Source organism: Drosophila melanogaster, chromosome 2R (assembly GCF_000001215.4).
Source record: "Drosophila melanogaster chromosome 2R".
Classification (NCBI taxonomy): domain Eukaryota; kingdom Metazoa; phylum Arthropoda; class Insecta; order Diptera; family Drosophilidae; genus Drosophila; species Drosophila melanogaster.
In genome coordinates, this window is record NT_033778.4 from 24,487,940 (window position 1) to 24,505,508 (window position 17,569).

Sequence of the window (17,569 nt, forward strand, 5' to 3'; positions counted from 1 at the left end):
TTCTATGTCCGTCCACAGCTGCCGCCGTTCCTCGATTTCCTGGTCACCTGGACGGCGCTGAGCAATAGTCTGTGGAACCCGTTCATGTACTGGCTGCTGAACTCCGATTTCCGCCGCATGAGTCGCCAGCTGATGCCGAACAAAGTGAGTATCGGGTATCCAACAGTGGGAAGATGAATCTCCTCTTCTGGCGCTAATTTACTGCATCTCTGATCTGGAGCGATGTTCACTGTCCGTTTCAGCAGCAAATCTGCCATAAGCCCTGATTGATTGATTCGCTTATCCCTATTCCAAACACCACGTGCACACTTTCATTGACCTCCCCGAACGCCAATCCCCAAGCCCAAATATGGGTATTTCGCCCAAGTGCATCCTGCAGCTCGCAAATTTTCCTCCTGCACAGCGCAAAGTTTGCAAAAACAGGAGCTACATCCTCCCGAAAGCCCCCATAAATCCGTAACCGAAGGTGTAAGCTCCAGAATGCTGGCAGACTGACCCGGGCAAAGTAAACAATCAACCGACGCAGCAACAACAATAGCAGGTCCTGCAAAGTGATTTTGAATTATGAAAGAGCAAATCTAAGACGGCATTTACATCCTCGTAGCCCCACAAACCCCATCCCATAGGTCCTGATTCCATTTTGGTAAACGCAGTCAAGTTGCATGATTTACTTCCGGAGAGCCGGGGTCAGTCTGTGGAATATTTATGGCCCAACCTTGTGCTCTGCCAGAATAAATGCGCATTTAAAATCCTTATTAATTTTTGTGCGAGTCGGAATTTATGATGCCTCCCTGCCGTTTCAGTGCTTCCCCCACGAGGATACGCCCGAGCACAAATCAGGCTGTTGTCACATCAATGCTAACGATTTCGAAATCACAACGCTTCCGATTCCCCCGGAGCCGCCATCATCCCGTCCTCCGGGCGGAGCAGGAGGAGGAGGTGGAGGTCCATCCAGTGGAGGTCCCAGCTCTGGCGGCGGAGTGGCCAGTTCCATTGGCGGCTCCGTCCTTGGAATCTGCGGCCGCTCGCGCACAAACAGCCTCAGCCGCAGCGCCTCCCAGTACATCCGAGGGACAATGGGCGGAGGAGTCCACAATCACCAGGCCACGGAAACCTTCTCCACCACGAGGCCTGACATTGAGGGCCTCTCCGAGAAGTACTGGGGCGAGATCCTGGAGAGAACCGTCAGCTCGGGCAACCTGAATGCCATGCAGAAGCACCTGCCGCCCCACCTGCCCTACGCCCACCACCTGGTCCACCAGATCCACCAGCCGCAGCAGCACCACCAACAGCAGACCACCTCCTTCAGCAAGGCCAGCGATCTGCAGCTGAACCTGAACCTCAGCCAAGCAGCCACGGCTGCCGAGCTGGGCAAGTTCTCCAACTCGGAGCCGAAGCTGTGCGAGCACCTCTTTCACGACGTAAACTGCGCCAAGAGCAAGGCCGCCAACGGGGATGGGGAGTCCTCCGGCAAGCTGGCCTGCGGTCGCAGCATTCCGGACATCTAGTACGCCGAGGACGTGATCCTGGCCAAGAACCAACTGCTGGCCAGGCAGGCCAAGTGCTCGCACCATCCGCTGCACCAGCAGGCCAAGACGCGTCTCCATTCCCACACGGGCAGCCTGCGCTTCAGCCGGATTCGCGCTGCCTGCCACAGTCCGCCGCCGGAGAAGTCCGCCTTTCCAATGGCCGAGTATCGCAAGTAGGATCACAGAGGGCACTGGGATCAAGGATGCCGGGATACGGTACTCCAGGATGTCCAGGATATGGTATAACCATGCACAGAATAGGGAGTGAGAGCGAGCGAGTATCTATAAGATTCCATAGGTGTATGTGCGTGTGAGTGTCTATATAATACCGCATGATCAAACCATAATATGTGTGTTTTCTATTAGGCTTAAGATCTAGGAGGTCCTTTGGTTGGGTTTTCAATTTAAAGTCTCTGAGATTCGCAAAATACCCATGGCCTGTAGAAAGCGCCCTGAAGCCTAACTAAAAGAATATGAAAGATAGCACCTATCCTCAGATATTCCACTCTTTATATAAAGTAATCTGTGTTGGTTATAACCTGAATGATTGCTGTCCATCTGAGAACTTTCAATACCATTAGCTAGACTTTCTTTACTATACATGGATCTGGGGAATCGGAATTAGCCGAGTTAAGCAGAAGTTAACCATAGTAAGTGTTCATTCAATGTTTGTGATACCCTAAGTTTCCCAGCCCAACATACATACCTACCAGTAACATATAATATAATCCTAGTTGTTGTGCGTGCGTCGGCTAAATTAAACGTAGGATATATGGAAACAGAGATATCAGACTTTCCTATCAGAACCCGCTCGACATTCGGAAGCCCTTCGCCAAATTCTCCACCACTTAGGGACTAAGGATCTACGTAGACTCTGATATCGGCGGACCTTAAAGCGTTGTGGTTAATCATAGTTGTAGTTCCATAGCTCGAGTCGTATACACCAAATTACTCACTGTTCGACGAATCAAAATCAAATCCTAACTTTGTGATTGTCAAGAATTTAAGTCGGTTGATGTGGACATTGCTGTTAAATTAATTTTTATTTGTAGCTAAGTAATTGACTAGTTAAAGCCAAATAAATTTACCGTTTAAGTAAGTCTAACTTTAGTTAAATAAACGAGCGGTGTGTAACAAATGTATTTCATAGGCAGAGGATTCAAATCGAAATAAATAAATATCCCTAAAGCGATTTGCATAAAGTCTCGTTTTTCCTTGGCTCTGTCTCACTCAAAAGGTAATTTCGAGGCAATTATGCCGAAAGCGTCGAAAAAGAAGCCAACAAATGGATCCCAGAACGAAACAGCCGCAGAATCCCAATTACACAAAAACATCGACAACTTTCGACCGAAACGCTGTAAATAAATTAAAAATTATTTAAATTTGATTTTTATTGTGCCACGAAGCCCCCGCGCCCCAATTCCCGGCACCACAAACCAGATGACAACAAGGCCGAAATGCAAATTAATATCGCACACTGCGCTTAGATTTCCATTTGGCCCGCAGGACGAAGGTACAAAAAAGGACGAGGCCGTCAGAAATGCAAGATAAACGGACGAGAAAGTTTGAAAACTAATTTTCGCAAAACAATTTTCAGAGGCCGCGTTCGCCTTCCCTTGCCCGTCTCGTCCAATGGTTTCTTTGGACAATTTGAATCTCAAACTAAATCTGGATGTGGATGCGGATTCTTTGCGTTTCTTCCGTGCCCAAAAAATTACACGCTCCGCTGCATTTTGGAACAATAATCGCCGGTGTTTGGCATCTGACCACGCCCTCAGCGCCCCCTCGCGAAATCCAATCCCCGAAAACCATGAACATTTTGGGTGCAGGAATTCACGCCCAGCTCCGGAAAACTTTTCGCATGAAAGTCAACTTTCCTTTTCCCTCTTGATTCCATTTGTGTGCCATCTGAGTTTCCCTGTATAATTTGACGCCGGCCGGAATTGGATGGAGCGCCATTTGCTTTACCCGGGTTTTTGCCTAATTTGATTAACACTAATTGGGGTTCATCTAATTGCGGATGGCCAGCATATCATGTGCTGCTGTGGAACAGGTCCGGTCTTCAAATACGATTTATGGCGCCAATTAATTGCGGGAGTTATATGAAAATAGCGCAAATAGAAGCTTTCTCTCTGTAAATGTTTAGCGGGATACAAAATGTTTAGTGCGATACAAAGTACGCGAGCTAAATTGACCAATTAACAATATTTTGGCGTTATTTCGAAATCAATATCGGTGTGCTAATTCTTGCATAAAGATTTGCGATTTGTATTATTCTGTGCGATGAACCGGAACCCAAACAAGACCTCCTGAATGCCATTCGCGTAGCTTTTCCCAGCTGGGCTGATGAACCAGCTAGGGAAAACTGATGGAAAACTAATCGAGAAACAAAGGGATTAACTAGATCTAGTCTTATTTGGCAAGAAATCATGTTACTGGCTACCAAATCCCTGTAATAACTACCATTGCGTCGAACTGAAAATTGTTATTATTACAATATTTTCCCACAGAACAGTTGATTTTTCCATGGGATTGATGGAGTAAGAAGTCTCCTGTAGGAGGTGGTACTGGAACAAAGAGCATTATAATCTCGATCCTTACTTAACCATATAGTAACAGGGCGATACATAATTAATAAAATTTCTGATGATATTTACCAAGGGGTGAAGTCACTTTCGGGCCATCTAAACATTCGCAGATATCAGAGAAAAGTTTGATTACAAATCGCTTTCAGATTGGAACTTTTCACATTCCCTCCACAAAGGTGAAATATACATTCGTAGCGAACTGTGGCTTGAAGTCGAAGATCCAATCAAGTAGAAGTAAGTAGTCTCCAGACGGAAGTGGAACGGGAACATCAATGTGATGGAAGTCGCTTAGCATCTGCAAGCCCTGAAATATCCAAATGCAACCCGACGAAATTGGGCTAAAATACGTCAAACTACGATCTCACCTCATAGGGACAGGTGTGGTTGACCGTGGATACGTTCTTGATCATGTTCCAAACGATTTTAGCGAACGGCTGGTTGCGCCTTCGCATAAACTCACAGGCGTCGAAGGTGTAGTCGAACAAAAAGGGCTTATACCCATTGGCCTTCTTCATCATCTTCATGTGAAGGTATATGTTTTTCGCTGGTTCTATGAATGTGGCATTTATGTTCAGGCTGGTCTTGGTTCGGGAATAGGCCTTCAGGCGACAGTAGTGAACAACCACCCACGATTTGTTGTACGACTTGCACACAGCATTCGTCATTTTAGCAAGGGGTGCCTCCTGGGGGAAGCTTTCAAGTATTTATAAAATATATAATATGTTATTGGATCTCTTACACCGCAGACCAGAAAGCCAAGTATTACCGAAACAACAAAAGCGGCCCGCCTACGATTCATGGCTGTTTACCACTCCGTTGAAAACTGACGGTGTACTGGTAAATAAGCTTCATTAAATACAAATTTTAGTTGAAACCCTATTAGCAGATGTGGTAAAAACGATGTATCATGGAGCCATTCGACTGGAAAATTACGTAATGGTTATGTATGTACATCGAAGATCATTATACCAGTTGCATATATACTTCTGTTGGACGCGTGTGAACTTCTGAGTCCTAGAAAATAAATCTATACTTTCCATTTTACAGGATCTACTTCCCTTTCAAAAACCAATGTTCTCGGGAACTGAGTTGTGAAGTCAGTTAGTATCTGAGTAAAAGGGTCTCGATGCAATTTTTGTTAGTTATTCAAATTCTAGTGTCGTTACAATTTTCGTATTTTTGTGAATAGCAACCGAATATCAGTTCCGTAAGACGGGGAACTCCTTACTGCCCCTTCTGTGCTTCGAGCTCGTCGGCAGTAAGTCCTCTATAAATGTGAAATATACATTCGTGGCGAACTGCGTTTTGCCATCGAACAACCAGTCGACCATTAGTAGATAGTCCCCAGATGGCAGTGGCACAGGAATGTCGACTTTGTGAAAGTCGCTCAGCATCTGCAAGCCCTGAAAGATGGAATGGGTTATGTCCCTAAATAGCAGTTTGAGGAGACCTCACCTCATAGGGACAGGTGTGGTTGATGGTGGACACGTTCCGGATCATGTACCAGATGATCTTGGCCACTGGCTGGTTGCGCCTTCGCATGAACTCGCAGGCGTCGAAGGTGTAGTCGAACAAAAAAGGCTTATACCCATTGGCCTTTTTCATCGTCTTAAAGTGAACTGATATATTTCTGGCCGGCTCCACGAACGTGACATTTATATTCAAGCTGGTCTTGGCTCGAGAATAGGCCTTCAGGCGGCAGTAGTGAACAACCACCCACGATTTGTTATACGATTTGCACACTGCATTTGTCATTTTGAGATAGGGCGCCTCCTGATGGAATGTGTAGCTTTAATTGAAATGTAATTAGGTCCTACAATCCGATTTCTTACTCCGCAGCTTAGATAGGCCACTAATAGCGAAACGGCGAAAATGAAAACCTTGTGATCCATGGCTCTTGGTCGGTCGACCACCCGTGGATAACTGACGTAACCTGGCTCTTTAGCTTGAATATGTGTTCTATTTTTGATCAAATTGAATTGATGGTTAAGTGGAGAATGCGTTTATTACATTATCATTAAATATCGATTTAAAACGGTTAATAAATGTTTCAATAACACCAAATGCAACCAGCCAATACACTTTTAGAGGCTGGTACTGATCGAAAACTCGAAACCACTTGACACTCGAAGTAAGTTAATATTCCTCTAAATAGGTGAAATACAAATTCGTAGCAAACTGCGGCCTTAAATCGAATAGCCGGAAGTGGAACATGAACTTCAATGTTATGAACGTCGCTTACCACCTGCAAGCCCTAAAATATCGAAAAATATTCCGACAAACTGGATAAAGTGACCTTCAATTTTCACTTGAATCATCCATCTATTCTAATTTGAACTTGGCCATTATTTATTCTTTGCGCGTAACCCATGCAGAAAATAACAAAAGTACCTAGGTAAATCGATATGGAAGCACAGTAGTCCAGGTGTTGACATATATTTTGTTTATAAGCGAAGCTTTCCTGTTTTCTGAGGAGATCATACATACAACACCCTTGCCGAATCAACAACATTACGAACTGATCCTATATTCATGTTGCCATAGCCAAAATGAATGTGTGCAAGCCCAAGGAAGTGGGTCCCGATGGACTTTTTGTCCGGAAGCGCTTTACGCGGCATCCGGTGGTGATCTCGGCCAAGCGGTTTGCAGCCATAAAGGGACGTTCTCGCCAGGATGAGAAGCATGCCCAAATGGAGGCCGTCGAGGAGGAACGCAGGTATCGGCAGTACCTGAAGGACGGCAACGAGCTTCTTTGCAGCCTGTTCACAGATCCCAATGCTCCGAAGGTCAAGAAATCAGCTAGGGCGCAGAGCAAGGAAGCCATGGCAGTGGTAAAGGATGTGGACACAAAGTTGGCGGACGAGCGGCTGCGCAAGCAAAGGATCTTGCGAGCCAATCGTCTACTGGATCAACTGAAGCCCGGACCCCGCGCTCTGCACCAGGCGCTCATTTACAGCGAAATGATTCATCAGAGGAAGTACAATGAGGCCCTTAACGAGGAGATAGCGGAGGCAGCCCGTGCCCAGGAAAGGGCCGATGAGGAGATGTGTCCTGCGGCCCTGGTGCCCTTCGGCCACGCCACCGAGGAGGAGGAGGTGGCCAGGCAGACCGCGAAGAATATGGAACATGCCGAGCTCATGCGGGCGGACATCGCGCAGCGGGCAAGGATCAGGGAGGCCGAGCGGGAGCAACGGGTCTTCGAGGAGCAGGTGGATCGGGCTCAGTACAAGTGTCTGCAGGACAAGGAGGAGAAGGCGCTCAAAGAGAAGAAGGCCCGGAAAATCGCCTTCAATCGAAAGGCCTACAAGGAGGCCCTCCAAGAGAAGGCGGAGATTGCAGAACGTAAGTACTATTTAGCAGAACTGGATATATTCATATTATTCCTCATCCCCAGACGAGCGGATTTGCGACGCCATTGACGACCGGCGCAACTGTGTTTACATCGTGGCTAGTCGCAATCTGGACAGTCGCTATGGAAGCCACGTGAAGCAGCTGCGGCAGAAGCGTCAGGAGGAGAGGGAGCTACAGGCACTCCGTGTCTCCCAGGCGCAGCAAGTGCTTCAAAAGAAGCTGGAAGAGCGCCAGATTGACGCGGAGGACCGCCATGCCTTTGAGACGCAGGTGGACGACAGCCGGCGTCAGTGCGAAAGGGAGATGCTGGCCAAGGAGCGCCGTGCGTATCAGAAATTGGAGCGGAAGCAGGACGCCGAGAAGCTCCGCCGCCAGCAGGAGCTGCAGCGCTTCCATGTGGCGCGCCGCCTTAAGAACGCCGAGGCGAATCGCTTCTTCGATGCCTCTCAGAAGCGAAAGAGGGACAAGGTAAAGGAGGAGCTGCGCAACGTTCTCTTTGGCCAGCGGGAAGAGTTCCTCGAGAAGCGGCGCGCCGAGCTAATGAACCTGGCCGCCTGCAATGAGGATCCATACCTGGAGGATGACAAGAAGTTCTTTGAGCAGGCGGTCGAGATCATGGAGGAGTCGAGAAAGGTGGGGCGACCTCTCTATCCCATTGCCACCGCCGTAGATCGCTACGAGCGGCAGAACCAGCTGGACATGCGACCAGAGGGCAGGATGGTGAAGAGAAGCAGTCTAAGGGACTACTGCTGGCCAGGATTCTTTTCCAAGGCGGAACTGGCGTACCGCAAGTACGAGCAGCGGGAGAAGTGCCGCGAGGAGCAGGTGGCCGATCGCCACCAGATTTACTGCAACTCGGTGAAGATCAAGAAGCTGGCCGAGGTGGAGAAGCCATACATTCCCTGTGTCGCCTCCTGTCCCATCAATTGCTTTCACCGAAGGGGAATGCCCGACACGGACAGCAAAGAGTCCTTTGACTATGGCCGTCATGTTTGCTATACGGATACTCCTACGGTCGCCGCTTGTCCCGGTCCCATGCAGGTGATCCACAATGACCCGCTGGATAACCAGAGGAAAATCAGCCAGCTTTCCATGAAGCTGCCGCCCATGCCGGACTTGACCAAAAGTGTACAGCCCAATTTCCGAAGTGTTGTGGGCAAGGCTTTGACTACCCTCAACAAACCAGACTTGGCTCCCAATTCCAGGGAATCAGGTTCCAGCCTGAAAGGTCCTCCTCCGCTTACTAGTCCACCCATCAGCACATCCAAGCCCACTGCACCGGAACCAAAACTTGCCGAGGCCAAAGATGTGCCCCTTCCCAAATCCCAGCCTCCAGTGAGAAGTAAGATGAAGAGGAACTCCAAAAGAGCTGGTTCCGCGGTGGCAACTCCTCCAACTGGTAACGATAGGCCAGCACCCGTGCCCAATCCCACTGGAACCTGGGGATCCGGATCCCTACAGCCAGATTCAAAGAAAAAAGCCAAGTAACCAGGAATCATCGCATCCACTTTAACAAAATTTACGTTTCTCGGTCTTATTGTATTAATGTTTTCCGTTGGCAAAGATAAATATAGAAAAAAGGATGCTCGGCCATCATCGAATGGAGCCAGACAGCTGAGGAAATGACGTTAATGGTTTTTTAAAAGCACTTAAACTTGGCGCAAAAGGACTTCTCTTCCCCTTTGCCAGTTTTCCATTTCCTCTGCCATTTTCTCGGCGAAGTCGGAGGATTGGTGAGTAACCCTTTCCAGCGACACTTACGCGCTTTGTTTAGCGCAGAATCTCCGGCGTAGAGTGGCCGGCTTCATAAATTCCCATTAATGCGTGGCCAAAGTTATTGGGTTACGACCTCCACCCCAGGACCTCAAAGACCTCCTGCTTCATCTTCATCAACTTGCGGCACTGAGTGACATCCATTTTTGTTTTCATTTAGCTTATTACCGGGCAGACATGTCCGGCGTTCCGCCCGTAACTTAATTTGAGCTGCTAACCAGGCTGATGAACCCAGCGTCCTCCGGCGGAGTGAAGTGGACTGAGTGTTCCGGCCGGCCAATCTCGCCGGGATAATTACGGCCGTGTCCTTTCTGGAGCAGGCCATCCGTCCCAATGGGTTAATCAGCCGGCTCCTAGGACTTTGCAGCTGTCTTTCGGGGCTTGGTCAACCGCTCGGCTCCAAATTAACGGAACCGCCGTCTTACTCTCCTTTGGCAAGTTTGCAAAAGTTGCCGCCTTCCAAAGTTAACCAATTTAGTGCCATTAACCATAAATTGCTGAACCGCTTAGCCCGAACGGGGTTAATAGAGGAGAGTCTTAAAATTACGTCAACTATGCGAAGTATGGACCGATTGTCAGCCAAAGAGATAATGAAACATTTGAAGTCCCAATTTGGTTGCATGCAACAATGGATATAGTCTAGGGAATAAAGAGTCGAGGGGGGAAAGTTAATGACCTGAGTTCTTAAACTATATGTATATCTACAGCAGAGCAAAACAGAAATGCAGTTTTCGATTGCTCCTATTTATTTTCTATCTGCATCGGATTAAAGTCGTACTTTTTCTTGTGCATTCCACAGCCCAGGAATCATTCGTAAAATTGAAATTCTAAAGACCTCGTTCGAATTGTATTTATTGTGTGCCCAGCGAAGGGAGTCAAAATATTTTGAAAAGCCTGTACACAATAATATTTCAGTGGGGGCTTTTGCGGCACTCGGAAAACATCTTTCTGAAAGCGGGCAGGGAGCTTGGTGGCTGGGTATTCCCACTGGGCTCCACTGGTGGATAGATGTGGTGGAGCCTGCGGCGATACAATCAAATACCCGACCATTCTTGAAAACACACTGGCGGAAGAATGGAAACACAGCTGCACCAGGAACAGAGTTTCCAATCGGGTGCAGACACTTTGTTTACAAGAACAGCAATCGGATTTGTTTGCCCACGCGGACCGACGTGTTCCGTCTGAAATTGGATAAATACGTGGAAAATGAGACGGCGAGCTGTCTTTCTGTATTTCGATGGGGTCTCTAGAAATTACTATGAATAAGTAATGGCGGATGCGGACAACAGGTGGCAAAGAATCCACAAGGTCCCGCCAGAGAAAAGGAATCCGAGTCCAGCCACATTGCCATCTCGATTGTAATGTAAAACAAAACGCTCGCATCCTGCGCTTTTTCATTTTCCCGCGTTTTCCACCCACCAGACATTCTCATTATACGGTCCGCCAGTTTAAAACTCAATAAAAGCTGCAGTATGAATGATTACTTAATGAAATTAAGTGTGAAAAGTGCGAGAAACAGGGTGGTGGCGCCATGGAGAAAAGCGGAAAAGGCGCTCTTCTCCACTCGAAGGAAAAAGGCGTCGAGTGGCGTGGAAAACTGAAAATGAAAGCGCCAGGGCGGCAGTAAATAATAATAAAGGCATGACTTATTGGAGATGCCAGCGGCAAAGGATCGGGAACAGGAACAGTAACAGGACGCGGCTCCTCCTGCAAATTCACGAATCCCTGCCCACGCCTCGGCTCAACGTAATTCCCATTATCGGCTTAGCAGGTTGTGCCGCCAAGTGGATTTTTATTGCGAAGTCCAGCGAACTTAAGGAGCACGCACACAGGGATGAAATATAATCTAACTCAACGTTTGGAGTGTAGATCCTTAATCCTTGTGCACTTGATGCCAATTCTCGAGTAGTAGAGGATCCTAATTATATTTAGACCGTGCAACAGAACTTTCCAACCATTTTCTCGCAGTGTCTGACAACACTAAGCGGATGAATAGGCCGCTTAAAGCTGCTTCACTTCCGAACTCCCAGGTGATTACCACTATTAACGGCAAGTACGCTTTGCTTTTCGAATGACTGCTTGATATGGCCAGCGTGGACCGAATGGTGTGAAGTGTTTAGGGCAGAGAGAGTGCACCCATGTGTTAGTGGTCGCTGGCCATATCAACGCATTGGGGAAACTGTTTAATTGCAACAACAGACCAAACCAACATTTGTGTGCTTTGTTCGTGTGGAGTTAAAAATTCGGGACATTCCTTAGCCAGGAGGGCGACTTGCTGACCGAGGATTCGACCTTTATTGGCGGGGACTCTGCTGATTCGGGCGGCATCAGGGCCTTCTTGTGCAACTGGAAGCCATAGATACTGGAAGTGCAAGTGCTTTGTGTAGAAAAGAACAAGGATTATATTCGAAGAATTACTCACCGGGGGATGTACTTCTCCACGGGCGGAGAGGGTATCAAGCTTGGCAGCTGCATAAAGAACATATGCGGGAAGCTGGTCCCGAACATGGCTCCGTCCAGCATTCCATTGTGGGGTAGCGGGATGTAGACGTTGTTACAGCTAGGGCAATAGATCTTAACTTGGGCCTTGTCCCACACGTCGTGAAGGCCCACTGGCAGGACTTTCTGCCTCTTACAAAAGACTCTCGGACACGATCCGAAGTCCCCCCTTTCGTACTTTAATCGCATATCTTCAATGCCACGCGGCGAAACGATGTACCGTGCATGGATCATGCCATACAGCTTCTTCTCTTCGGCGCAGTCCCAGTCCTCGTTGTCGAACTCCGGATCTAAGACTACCTCCAGTGTCTGGCTATCGAACTCCAGGCCCGTCAGATTGAACTTGTCCTGGATGTATTCATTGGGCACCCGGCAGGAGAATTCGTGGCCCTTGATTCCCAGGAACCAATCGATCCAACTGCCATCTGGTATCTCGATGCTCCTGCTAAAAGATTTTGGTGTAATTTGCTATGATTTTTATAGGAAAAACCTAGTTACTTACGGACACGACATGCTCACTCGAATAAAATATAATGAAAAAGTACAGTGCAAAATGACGAGACCTACTATTTCATAATGACAGACAGCTCAGTGACAACAATTCAAATGTCAGGGCTGCGACAGGGCAGCAGTGTTCCAAACCCTTTATCGCCCGAGGACTCGATGCCCTTCACAAAGACCTCAAACTCGTCAAATCGGCAAGGCTAGCCAGAAGCCTGGCTTTCTTGGAAGCCTAGGCCGCAAAACACGTCTGTAATGACCAGAACGTAGTCCTGATGCTCCAGTTGCTCAAGGGGAAACGAAGGGTGCGGTGCTCCACTATTGACATCATTGATGCTGCCCTGATGAACCCTTCAGGCAGGTCATACCCTTATAACAGCATACACCTTAACCCATGAAACCCACTTTCGGTTGAAGCACTTGATTTCAGGAAATGAGTGGGACTCAACTTTGAACGGCCAATATGACAGCCTGGGGAGCCCAGTGTAGGTGGAGCAGGAAATCGCAAATGGAACTCACGGCGAAAAAATCGACAGTACTTCTGCAATGGGAAAAGACCTGCTTTAATGTAAAGATGCCTTCAGAAAACAATGTTCTTTACATCAGGATCAAGGAGCATTCCTTGGCATCTAGGAATTTATTAACCCAATCAAGAGAAACCATCTCGATTGACAAACATTTTCTGCATGTGTGCGCGCACTTTCTTATTTTTCCTCTACAAATTCAATTCGCATTTTCACTTAAAACTTTTTAACTTGGTTGGCCTGAAAGGAGCGTACGCGTCTACGCCGGAGAGGGATATAAAGTAAACAAATACGCCCTGGAGACAAATTAAGTGATTTGCCCGCTTTACACATTTTTCCTGCTGATTACTTTTCTCCAACTCCCCGGCCGAAATTGAATTGCCCAGAAAAAGAGAGCACGACCGGTTATCAACTTTTGATTGGTCATGAAAATGGCCAGGGGCCATGGCGAACAGAATGGATCAGGGTGGCCGGCCAAAACTAGGGAGCACGGGGCCGCCGACTGGCCTCGGCCTCGTCTTCAATTTCCCTGCGAACGGTTCGCTCCAGATCGGCCAGGACCTGGTGATCAATCATACGCAGTGGCTGGCGGTACTTGAGCACAGCCACCTCCATTTGGGTGTGGTTGAGCGAGGACACGCTGACCAGGGTGCGGACTATGTGCTTGATGGCCGCTGCCTCGTCGGCGATGGTCAGAATCTCGTCCGCGTGCTTCTCCATGTAATCGCGGACCGGCTGGCTTGAGCGGCCGGTGGTGTTGGCCCTCCACTCGTAGAAGATGCCCGAGGGATCCGTTTGGAACAGGTGCGGAGTGCCATCCTCGTCGAAGCCCCCAACCAGACAGGACAATCCAAATGGACGCCTCCCATTGCTCTGCGTGTAGTTCTGTTTCAGCTGGGCTATGTATCTGCATGGGAAGCGGAAAGGACATAAAAGGTAAATCCAAATTTGCCTAGGGGGATGCACTGAGAGAACAGTTCTTAACTTTTTCGAAAGGGCAGGAAAAAGTATGCATGAGTATTTTGTGGTTTGCAACTCAGCTCATTCACTGCATACTTTTCCCTGTGTAGGCAGTGCTCTTCCTCACCGGGTTATGTACTCCACGGTCGTGGGCTTCTCGAAATTCAGACGATGGCTCTGGGCCTCCATTTGGGCGCGGCTTACCAGGATCCGTGCGTCCGCGGTGAGACCCGAAAAAGTCATCACCACGTGGTCGTCGAGCATGCAAATCTTGCGCACCATGCGCTCCTCCTGCAAGTCGCCCACGGAGCGCTTCTCCACGCCGATTACAATGGCGTTGTTGGTGCGCAGACCCATCTTTGGTTAGTATTTGGAGGATTAACTAATAGGCAAGTGCGGGTGGCCTCCAGGTAGGACTTACCACAGTGGAACCCCTTCGGACGGCCTCCTGGGCGTACTCCACCTGCAGCAGGTGACCGTCGGGTGAGTAAATGGTCACCGCGCGATCGTATCGCTGAGCCATTGAAGTGGGGCTACTTATTTGAAATACTATGGAGTGTACTTTGTGTATAAGATCGAAATTTTAGTATCTGTGCTACTTCTAAACGCCTGCTAGGTGCGTACTGGAAATCCACTTTTAATCAATTTTATGAAAACATAATTACCCCTTTTGAAGACATATTGTTTTAATTGCATTTTTTCTTCAATTCGTTTATCATAAAATGTACTTTTTACTAGCTTTTATTTATATTTTATGTTTTCTATTAGTGTCCTCTCAAACTGTTATGCAATTAAATCATTTTTTTAATAATGAGGTAATCCGCTACAAAGGCAAATCTACATAATCGAATCCATAGGCGAATTAACAATTATCGTGTTAATCGGATTATCGTTGTCACAACAAATTGGGGCAATTACATTAAAACTGTTTCAGCCGCATTTTGCGAATATTTCAATTTGTCGGCCTACCTTATCCCCCAGTACGATTTTCCAGCAAGACCCTACTTGAGGAGGTCCTGTGTCCTTGGCATCTGCTCCCCGCCTGAAATGCTGACAACAAAATCGCAAAGTGCAACAAAAGCGCAAATCTCTGGCGAATGTAATCGTAATCGAAACAGCTTCATTTTGCTAATGTGCCTGGCCAACCGGTGAAGGACTCCGCCGGAGAGTCGTCCTTTTGCGACTATACGGAGCGCGGAGCACGGAGTCCTGCGTCCTGATGCGGTGCTTAGTATGCCGGCAGCGCGCAGGTTGGCATAAATTTATATTTAACATTTTATGACAGCCGTGCGCCCGCGGAGGAGGAGTGGGGACAAAAGAGGTCCTTTAGGTGTAGCGCATACTCACCAGGATTAGGCACGTTCCAGCCGAATATAGCCAATTCCCAAAAACAAACGTTGCCAAAAGTGCCGCTGCCGAATAAATAAATTAGGCAGAACTGCAAACAAACGACCAGCAAATAGAATCACAAAAATGCAATTATTTTACCAATTTACACACGTTGTCGCCCATGCAAAGGTTCGCAGTTCGGAAATATGTTTTATGCATTGATGGCCACGCGTTTTGTTTAAAATTTTATTACCCTCGCCGCGGGCCAAGCGCTAAATGAATTAATAAGGCCATTTATCAAAATTGACAATCAAAATGCATTAGCCGGCGCCAAGCGCGAAAGCATTCACAATCCGTGTTTTCCAAAGTTACGAGTTAACGATTCAAGCGCGGAAAACTTCAGGACCCATTTGAATACAGAACACGAATTCGTCACTTGAATAGTTAAATATTTTCGAGATTTATGGTTATAGAGGTATATATATGTAGGTATATCGCTTGGCCACCATTCTGTCTTTCAACAATGAAAACAGGAATATCTCTTTGTTTTTACGATAGAGCGAACTAATTTCATTTTTTTTTTTTTCAATAACTAAATACACACTTATAATGTGCAAAGTCCCCCATTAACAGTTAAGCTCTTGTTCAACTTGTTAATTAAATAAGAATTTTCGATGCTAAGACCATGGCTTCATTAGCACTCAGGAATGTTTTGGCCCCAGGCAATGTGCGTAAATTAAGTATACGCCGTGTTTTCGGAGCGTGCCCCTGCCGCTTGGCACTTGATTAAGCACTTTTGCCCCATAAATAGTGAGCATTGCCAATCGAAGGGAGAATTGCCCCTGAGACAATCGAGTAGTGGAGTGGGTTTCCTTTTCGGGGGCTGGGATGGGATTGAGTCGAGCCATAAGCGGAAAGGCGGAAAAGCGGGAAAGCAGACGAGACAGCCACATAAAAGCAGGCAACAACATGTGCTAAAAACAGCAAGAAGTTTGGCGGGCAAAGCCGAGGGAACTTGCCACGATTTGTTTGCTCCCAGCTTAATTTGTAGCGTCAAATGGTGTTGATTGTTGTTTTTCTTGCCTCTAACCCAGCAGCAGCCAGGACTCAGCACCGAAACCCCAAAACCCACTTAAACCCCCGTCGCCGTCCAAACTAAAGACCCAATAAAAGTTAAGGACGCTGTTGCGGATAAACAAGGTTTGGAGCACAGTTTCAAGTGCTTTCATTGTTCTCGAGCTCCCACCACTCCGATGTGTGGAAATTAATGACGAGCGATTTGAACACGACGGGATTGGCATTGGGATAGGGATTGGGATTGGGAGTGGAACTGGGAATGGGAATGCGATCGAGATGGAATGGGTCGGTGGTAATGTGTTTACATGGTGAAAATGTTGGCAGACCTCGAACGCCTGTGGCATGTGGCATGCGAAAAAAGCATATTTCAGCAAGTTGACAATTAATCATTGTGTAAATATACAAAATATATGATTTTCATTACTGTTCCAGACGAATTCCTTCTACAGTTTATTTCCGTCTTTATTATTTTCCTATCTTATCCATTTAATGGTGAAATATTGATATAAAATTAGGTAGAGACAAAAATTCCATTTATTAAATATCCCTCTGTTAAGGAGCATTTTTATTAGAAAAGGTACTTCAATGGCTTTAAACTGGCTTTGGGAGCTGCCGAGGTCTTTGTATATGTTTCTGCCTCCCCTTCAATCTCGGCCATTTAATCAGCTTGTATTTGTATCCATCGCCCCTCCCCCACAGACGTCGAACGTTTGTATTTGTTTGGTTGGCCAGGACAAGCTGACGATGGCAAAATGCAAATGACCTTTGACCATTGCCGGCAGACTGCTTCCGAGTCGGAAAACTAGAGGCTCCTGGTTCCCACGGCTGCGTCTGTACATATCTCTATATTACGTATATGTAGCGTTGCGTGTGTCTCAACTAAGTAAACACAGCGCGGGGTGTTTTGAGCGGGGTGCTCAGGCATTCACCTGAGCCCTTTTTAATAAACCTAGCAATGCACACGCCATTGTTGACATAGTCCTTCCAGGGAATCATGCGCGACCTGCTGCTGCTGCTCATCCCCTGCTGCTTCTGCTTATGGAAATGTAGATGTTGTGAGTGCCTGGCCCCAAAGTGCCATTTTGCGTCAACGAACTTTGGCCTGGTGCACGGCATCCGCCACTCAGGTCTCGGATATCAGGTCGTTTGCTCCAGCCTGCGATAATATCCTCATCTTCTCGGCAGCCAAAGAAGATTCCGCCGAAATTTTAAAGATTCGCCAAATTATAAGGCAACCAAATCTTAATTGAGTGGTCTTCGGTAAGTTTTATCCTATGGTTTCCGGTTATCCTCCGGATGGAGCTCAAAGTGCAGAGCATTCCGAAGAGCTCATATTACTTGAGGGGCAATCGCTTATCCACAGCGCTCCGTTTAATTACAAACGAGATGTTGCCGTGCTGCGAATTACGTGGGTTGGTTTAGGACTGGCAATAATGCA

The 17,569-nt window shown here is 47.4% G+C and overlaps 6 protein-coding genes and 1 long non-coding RNA gene across 9 annotated transcripts in view; 3 read left to right on the forward strand and 4 right to left on the reverse strand.

The window, feature by feature from the left end:
• The window catches only part of CG13579 (uncharacterized protein), a 35,365-nt gene extending 32,648 nt beyond the window's left edge, over positions 1-2,717 (forward strand). For both annotated transcript variants that reach the window (NM_138073.4, NM_001274240.2), the window contains exons 8-9: positions 19-144; positions 804-2,717. In NM_138073.4, coding sequence (NP_611917.2) covers positions 19-144; positions 804-1,508 — 831 coding nt within the window. In that variant the 3' untranslated portion in view covers positions 1,509-2,717. The remainder of the gene's footprint in view (positions 1-18; positions 145-803) is intronic.
• Positions 2,718-4,274: 1,557 nt separating this feature from the next.
• Positions 4,275-4,916, reverse strand: CG13589 (uncharacterized protein; the record flags this gene model as incomplete). Its single annotated transcript, NM_138074.2, has 3 exons — positions 4,275-4,421; positions 4,483-4,800; positions 4,857-4,916. The coding sequence occupies 3 exons, from the start codon at positions 4,914-4,916 to the stop codon at positions 4,275-4,277; spliced, it is 525 nt and encodes a 174-aa protein (NP_611918.2).
• Positions 4,917-5,316: 400 nt separating this feature from the next.
• Positions 5,317-6,009, reverse strand: CG13590 (uncharacterized protein; the record flags this gene model as incomplete). The annotated part of the gene is made up of 3 exons (NM_138075.1): positions 5,317-5,520; positions 5,573-5,890; positions 5,950-6,009. 3 exons carry the CDS (start codon positions 6,007-6,009, stop codon positions 5,317-5,319), a joined length of 582 nt encoding a protein of 193 aa, NP_611919.1.
• Positions 6,010-6,578: 569 nt separating this feature from the next.
• On the forward strand, positions 6,579-9,085 carry Crtp (Caldesmon-related protein). Its single transcript, NM_079997.4, has 2 exons — positions 6,579-7,459; positions 7,512-9,085. Exons 1-2 carry the CDS (start codon positions 6,667-6,669, stop codon positions 8,954-8,956), a joined length of 2,238 nt encoding a protein of 745 aa, NP_524736.1. The 5' UTR covers positions 6,579-6,666; the 3' UTR covers positions 8,957-9,085.
• Positions 9,086-10,143: 1,058 nt separating this feature from the next.
• On the forward strand, positions 10,144-10,730 carry lncRNA:Yu (long non-coding RNA:Yu). The gene has a single exon (NR_037745.2). It is a non-coding gene; the product is annotated as a long non-coding RNA:Yu (long non-coding RNA).
• Positions 10,731-11,303: 573 nt separating this feature from the next.
• Positions 11,304-12,328, reverse strand: Ssl (Suppressor of Stellate-like). The gene is made up of 3 exons (NM_079124.3): positions 12,243-12,328; positions 11,664-12,185; positions 11,304-11,603 (listed from the first exon to the last, which is right to left on the reverse strand). Exons 1-3 carry the CDS (start codon positions 12,251-12,253, stop codon positions 11,477-11,479), a joined length of 660 nt encoding a protein of 219 aa, NP_523848.2. The 5' UTR covers positions 12,254-12,328; the 3' UTR covers positions 11,304-11,476.
• A 512-nt stretch (positions 12,329-12,840) lies between these two features.
• Positions 12,841-14,338, reverse strand: Prosalpha4T2 (Proteasome alpha4 subunit, Testis-specific 2). Of its 2 annotated transcripts, none has more exons than NM_001299915.1 (3): positions 14,147-14,338; positions 13,853-14,082; positions 12,841-13,672 (listed from the first exon to the last, which is right to left on the reverse strand). In NM_001299915.1, the coding sequence occupies exons 1-3, from the start codon at positions 14,246-14,248 to the stop codon at positions 13,246-13,248; spliced, it is 759 nt and encodes a 252-aa protein (NP_001286844.1). In that variant the 5' UTR covers positions 14,249-14,338; the 3' UTR covers positions 12,841-13,245. The 2 variants fall into 2 exon arrangements, with proteins under 2 accessions (NP_001286844.1, NP_611920.1); NM_138076.4 differs by having other exon boundaries at positions 12,926-13,672.
• Positions 14,339-17,569: the final 3,231 nt, after the last annotated feature.

Coding starts and splice junctions, on each gene's coding strand:
- Crtp (NM_079997.4), top strand. CDS start 6,667: ATGAATGTGTGCAAGCCCAAGGAAGTGGGTCCCGATGGACTTTTTGTC. Junction 7,460..7,511: donor GAAGGCGGAGATTGCAGAAC/GTAAGTACTATT, acceptor CCTCATCCCCAG/ACGAGCGGATTTGCGACGCC.
- Ssl (NM_079124.3), bottom strand. Junction 11,604..11,663: donor GTGGAGAAGTACATCCCCCG/GTGAGTAATTCT, acceptor TTGCACTTCCAG/TATCTATGGCTTCCAGTTGC.
- Prosalpha4T2 (NM_001299915.1), bottom strand. CDS start 14,248: ATGGCTCAGCGATACGATCGCGCGGTGACCATTTACTCACCCGACGGT. Junction 14,083..14,146: donor TCCGAAGGGGTTCCACTGTG/GTAAGTCCTACC, acceptor TACTAACCAAAG/ATGGGTCTGCGCACCAACAA. Junction 13,673..13,852: donor ACCGTGGAGTACATAACCCG/GTGAGGAAGAGC, acceptor CTTCCCATGCAG/ATACATAGCCCAGCTGAAAC.